The sequence below is a fragment of the Oncorhynchus masou genome, unplaced genomic scaffold, assembly GCF_036934945.1.
Source record: "Oncorhynchus masou masou isolate Uvic2021 unplaced genomic scaffold, UVic_Omas_1.1 unplaced_scaffold_9442, whole genome shotgun sequence".
Taxonomy (NCBI): domain Eukaryota; kingdom Metazoa; phylum Chordata; class Actinopteri; order Salmoniformes; family Salmonidae; genus Oncorhynchus; species Oncorhynchus masou.
In genome coordinates this window covers 1-6,323 of record NW_027015937.1, presented here as the reverse complement: position 1 = coordinate 6,323, position 6,323 = coordinate 1, and the positions used below count along the sequence as shown (strand labels likewise).

At 46.0% G+C, this 6,323-nt stretch overlaps 1 protein-coding gene across 1 annotated transcript; it reads right to left on the bottom strand.

The window, feature by feature from the left end:
• Positions 1-1,010: 1,010 nt before the first annotated feature.
• On the bottom strand, positions 1,011-3,564 carry LOC135538360 (M-phase inducer phosphatase 1-like; the record flags this gene model as incomplete). The annotated part of the gene is made up of 3 exons (XM_064964278.1): positions 1,011-1,151; positions 1,325-1,669; positions 3,415-3,564. Coding segments are annotated over 3 exons (636 nt in total), but the record flags the coding sequence as incomplete, so codon positions are not given.
• Positions 3,565-6,323: the final 2,759 nt, after the last annotated feature.

The following is a 6,323-nucleotide window of genomic DNA, read 5'->3' as shown; positions in this document are numbered from 1 at the left end:
TAGAGTAGTATTTATACAGCACATACAGAACTCATTTCATTCATTCATTCTGAGCAGCACATCTGTCCAGTGAGGAGACATCAGTTGAACGATTTTAAACCAGGTAGTATTTAGTCTTTGTCATGTCTGGCAGTGGTCAGCTCTTGGTTCTGTAGTCCCATTAAACACAGTGGTCAGCTCTTGGTTCTGCAGTCACATTAAACAGTGGTCAGCTCTTGGTTCTGCAGTCCCATTAAACAGTGGTCAGATCTTGGTTCTGCAGTCCCATTAAACACAGTGGTCAGCTCTTGGTTCTGCAGTCCCATTAAACAGTGGTCAGATCTTGGTTCTGCAGTCCCATTAAACAGTGGTCAGCTCTTGGTTCTGCAGTCCCATTAAACACAGTGGTCAGCTCTTGGTTCTGCAGTCTTCTGCAGTCATTACACAGTGGCCAGATCTTGGTTCTGCAGTCAGAGGTGATGGCCAGACGCTGGGAATAAAAGACGGGGTTAAAACTGGAACACCCCAAAAACTCCTCTGGAGACTGGAAGGCTGCAGTGGTCTGGTGGGGAGTGTAAGAGTGGCAAGGTAGTATAGGCTAGTGGTGGTGGCAGTGTGTCACAGCTCTCTTGGCTTGAGGCAGTAGGGTTACGGAGAGGGGGAGGAGTAGGGTTACAGCTCTCTTGGCTTGAGGCAGTAGGGTTACCGGGGGAGGCAGGCAGTAGGGTTACAGGGGGAGGAGGCAGGCAGTAGGGTTACAGGGGGAGGGGGCAGGCAGTAGGGTTACAGGGGGAGGAGGCAGGCAGTAGGGTTACAGGGAGGGCAGTAGGGTTACGGGGGAGGCAGGCGGTAGAAATTTACAGGAGAATATGGTAGTAGGGTTTACGGGGGGAGGCAGGCAGTAGGGTTACAGGGGGAGGAGGCAGGCAGTAGGGTTACGGAGAGGGGGGCAGTAGGGTTACGGGAGGCAGGCAGTAGGGTTACAGGGGGAGGGGAGTAGGGAGGGTGGGCAGTAGGGTTACGTGGGGGGGCTACAGCTTCTTCAGTCTGCTGTACAGTCCCCTCTTGCTGCGCTCCCCGGCCCAGGTCCTGCTCTTCAGTCTGAACTTCCTCAGGTCCTCTTTAAAGTCCTGGTGGTGCATGGGCCGGTACCCCTGGGGCTCACACTGCATCTGGAGTGAGAAGGAGTCTCCATCAATGCATTGCCATTACAATGTGTGGTCGCCAAACTGAACGGCTTGTTATAGAAACTACACAGAAACAAAAATATTCATGTCAACTAATTCACTTTTGATTATTAGTGATAAAGCCATCAAAATGTTTCAAAAGTAGGATTGTGTTTTACCCGGAAGTGAGGGAAGAACTCTTTGTAGCCTCCCTTGAGAATGTAGATTTCTGGGTAGTGCAGGTTAGGGTACTCGTTCATCGTCCTGTCCCTCTCACGTACGAAACGACACATCCTGGGCCCTCGCTCTGAGGAGAACTCACAGTGGAAGACGAGGAGCACCCTGTGGTCAGGGGAGAGGGGGGCGATGGGGGTGCGAAGGAGGTACTCCTCTACCTGCTCCTCCTGGTAGAGGTTCAGGGCTCCTTTGATGTGGCCCCCCTCAAACTCATACGGGTAGCGACAGTCAATCACCACGATCCTCTCGACAACATGATGCAGCTGGCCGCTCAGAGCGGACACCATCTGAGGAGGAACAGACAGGTTAGTCTCCGGTTATAGAGGATCCAGCTGGCCGCTCAGAGCAGACAGGTTAGTCCCAGGTTATAGAGGATCCAGCTGGCCGCTCAGAGCGAGACAGCGTTGAGTCTACAGGTTATAGAGGATCCAGCTGGCCGCTCAGAGCAGACAGGTTAGTCTCAGGTTATAGAGGATCCAGCTGGCCGCTCAGAGCAGACAGGTTAGTCTCAGGTTATAGAGGATCCAGCTGGCCGCTCAGAGCAGACAGGTTATAGAGGATCCAGCTGGCCGCTCAGAGCGGACAGGTAGTCTCAGGTTATAGAGGATCCAGCTGGCCGCTCAGAGCGGACAGGGTTAGTCTCAGGTTATAGAGGATCCAGCTGGCCGCTCAGAGCAGACAGGTTAGTCTCAGGTTATAGAGGATCCAGCTGGCCGCTCAGAGCAGACAGGTTAGTCTCAGGTTATAGAGGATCCAGCTGGCCGCTCAGAGCGGACAGGTTAGTCCTCAGGTTATAGAGGATCCAGCTGGCCGCTCAGAGCGGACAGGTTAGTCTCAGGTTATAGAGGATCCAGCTGGCCGCTCAGAGCAGACAGGCTAGTCTCAGGTTATAGAGGATCCAGCTGGCCGCTCAGAGCAGACAGGCTAGTCTCAGGTTCGAGCCCCAATACTTAGAGCATGGTTATATGCAAAAACATTCATATTACCATCAATTTAACCATTTTGTGCGATAAATTTAAAAAGAAATCAGTTTAAGTTAAAAAAATGGACAGTTACATTAATGACAGGACTCGGTTCAAACATTCAGGAAATGCATAAATCCACATTGATGTGCAACCTGTCAAAATAGGAACCAGAATGAGACATCTGGTCTCTTGATCTATGCTTCTAAACCTACTACACTAGTCACCACCCGAGGAAGGAGGCACTCCGTGACAGATATTTAAACTATGATCTTGTTGCTGGATTGAGCGATCAATTAGCCTACGTGGCCACCGAATGACCTGTGTCAAAATCTCCCGTTGGCAACCAATCCCAAACAGGATGAATTGGCAAACTTTCACAGTGATGACTCTCAGTGTTCAGCGCAACGCACAAACAATGACAAATAAATCAATAGATAGTAAATAAGGTTTTTCAAGCAATAATTATTACAATAAACACTAGAGCAGTAAAAACTATACATCCAGAAAATGTTTAAACCAGGCCTGTGAGCTGGGCTTTAACATATATACCTGGTGGTCTGTCTCCATAACACCAGGGTCTGTCTCCATAACACCAGGGTCTGTCTCCATAACACCAGGGTCTGTCTCCATAACACCAGGGTCTGTCTCCATAACACCAGGGTCTGTCTCCATAACACCAGGGTCTGTCTCCATAACACCAGGGTCTGTCTCCATAACACCAGGGTCTGTCTCCATAACACCAGGGTCTATTGTCTTTGGGTTAATCGTCCGAGCTCAACATGGTTTTTAGTAGATAAACTATGTAGCATCTACAACTTCCTACTGGATATTTGACTACCTTACGATATATTTCTAGAGGCCTTATAAAAACATTAAAAAGTTAGTTAAACGAGTGTTCAGTAGTCAAATAAGCTCAAGAGGCTTGGCAGGTTGGATGTTGTGAGGTGAGAAGACCGGGGACCTTGGTCAAACACCCCATGCGCTCTGGTCAAAAGTAGTGCACTACATAGGGAATACTAGTGGTGATTAGACACATGGCTGTATCATATAACAGCAGTAGTTCTCACCATCTCAGGGGTGATGTATTTCAGGTCCTGGTGTTTACCCTCCACGGTGGACAGGACACAGGGTTTGGTGAAATCTCCGATCAGCTCTCTGTCCTGGTCAGACTCACTAGTGTCCAGCAGCTTCTCAATCTCAGTGTGGTTACAGAACGTCTAGGAAGGAGAGAGAGAGAGATCCCTGGTTACAGAACGAATAGAAGGCAAGAGAGAGAGAGAGAGAGAGATCCCTGGTTACAGAACGAATAGGAAGGAGAGAGAGATCCCTGTTTACAAGAACGAATAGGAAGGAGAGAGAGAGAGATCCCTGGTTACAGAACGAATAGGAAGGAGAGAGAGATAGATCCCTGGTTACAGAACGAATAGGAAGGGAGAGAGAGATCCCTGGTTACAGAACGAATAGGAAGGAGAGAGGAGAGATCCCTGGTTACAGAACGAATAGGAAGGAGAGAGAGACGGATCTCGGCAGTCAGACAAAGCAGAATCTTTGATCGACAAACCACCTTGCATCCCAAAAACACCTCATTATGTGACCAATATTAGAGAGTCTCTTCGCTTAATCTGATCCCTTCAAACACGCTGACTGTGGGGGTGGAGACTAGAGAAGTCATAGTCGGTCGACCTCAACGCGATACCGATTATTGGAGGGACAAAAGCCGATACCGAGCAAAAATCGGCCGATTTTTATTTATAATAACGACAATTGCAACAATACTGAATGAACACTTATTCTGAACTTAATATAATACATCAATAAAATCAATTTAGCCTCAAGTAAATAATGAAACATGTTCAATTTGGTTTAAATAATGCAAAAACAGTGTTGAGAAGTAAAAGTGCAATATGTGCCATGTAAGAAAGCTAACGTTTCAGTTCCTTGCTCAAAACATGAGAACATATGAAAGCTGGTGGTTCCTTTTAACATGAGTCTTCAATATTCCCAGGTAAGAAGTTTTATGTTGTAGTTATTATAGGAATTATAGGACTATTTCCCTCTATACCATTTGTATTTCATATACCTTTGACTATTGGATGTTCTTATAGGCACTTTAGTATTGCCAGTGTAACAGCATAGCTTCCGTCCCTCTCCTCGCTCCTCCCTGGGCTCGAACCAGGAACACAACGACAACAGCCACCACATCGAAGAGCATTACCCATGCAGAGCAAGGGAAACAACCACTCGAAGTCTCAGAGCGAGTGATGTTTGAAACGCTATTAGCGCAGCTAACTAGCTAGCCATTTCAAATCGGTTACACCAGCCTCATCTCGGGAGTTGATAGGTTTGAAGTCATAAACAGCGCAATGCTTGACGCACTAACGAAGAACTGCTGGCAAAACGCACGAAAGTGCTGTTTGAATTAATGTTTACGTGCCTGCTTCTGCCTACCACCACTCAGTCAGATACTTAGATACTTGTATGATTGTATGCTCAGTCAGATTATATGCAACACAGGACACGCTAGATAATATCTAGTAATATCATCAACCATGTGTAGTTAACCTCTTACACTTATGGTGGCGCTATTTCATTTTTGGAAGAAAAACGTTCCCGTTTTAAACAAGATATTTTGTCACAAAAAGATGCTCGACTATGCATATAATTGCTACTGTTCGAAAGAAAACACTCTGACGTGTCCAGAAATACAAATATCTTCTCTGTGCGTGCCCTTTAACGTGAGCTTCAGGCAAAACCAAGATGACTTGGCATCCAGGAAATGACAAGGATTTTTGAGGCTCTGTCTTTCATGATCTCCTTATATGGCTGTGAACGCAAGAGGAATGAGTCTGCCCTTTCTGTCGTTTCCCCAAGGTGTCTGCAGCATTGTGACGTATTTGTAGGCAGATCGTTGGAAGATTGACCATAAGAGACCACATTTACCACGTGTCCGCCCGGTGTCCTGCGCCGAAATTGGTGCGCAAAAGTCACCTGCCAGTATTTTTCCATGGGGCACAGAGAGAGAAGCAAGCTTCCACGAACTGCATGTCAATGAAGAGATATGTGAAAAAACACCTTGAGGATTGATTCCAAACAACGTTTGCCATGTTTCGGTCGATATTATGTAGTTAATCCGGAAAAAGTTTCACGTTGTAGGTGACTGCATTTTCGGTTCGTTTCGGTAGCCAGGCGCAATGTAGAAAACGGAACGATTTCTCCTACACACAGACGCTTTCAGGAAACACTGCGCATTTGGTATGTGGCTGAGACTCTCCTCATTGAAAACATCAGAAGCTCTTCAAAGGTAAATGATTTTATTTATTTGGTTATCTGGCTTTTGTGAAAATGTTGCGTGCTACATGCTACACAAAATGCTATGCTAGCTTTGCATACTCTTACACAAATTAGTCAATTTCTATGGTTCAAAAGCATATTTTGAAAATCTGAGATGACAGTGTTGTTAAGAAAAGGCTAAGCTTGAGAGCAAACGCATTATTTTAATTTTATTTGCGATTTTCAGAAATCGTTAACGTTGCGTTATGCTAATGAGCCTGAGGCTTTAGTCACAAACCCGGATCCGGGATGGGGAGTTTCAAGAAGTTAACTAGTGATTATGATTGATTGTTTTTTTATAAGATAAGTTTAATGCTAGCTAGCAACTTGCCTTGGCTTACTGCATTAGCGTAACAGGTAGTCTCCTTGTGGAGTGCAACGAGAGAGGGGCAGGTCATTATTGCGTTGGACTGGTTAACTGTAAGGTTGCAAGATTGGATCCCCGAGCTGACAAGGTGAAAATCTGTCGTTCTGCCCCTGAACCAGGAGGTTAACCTCACCGTTCCTAGGCCATCATTGAAAATAAGAATGTGTTCTTAACTGACTTGCCTAGTTAAATAAAGGTATATAAAAATGTAATAGATAAAAAAGTGGCAAATCGGCACCCAAAAATACCGATTTCCGTTTATGAAAACTTGAAAATCGG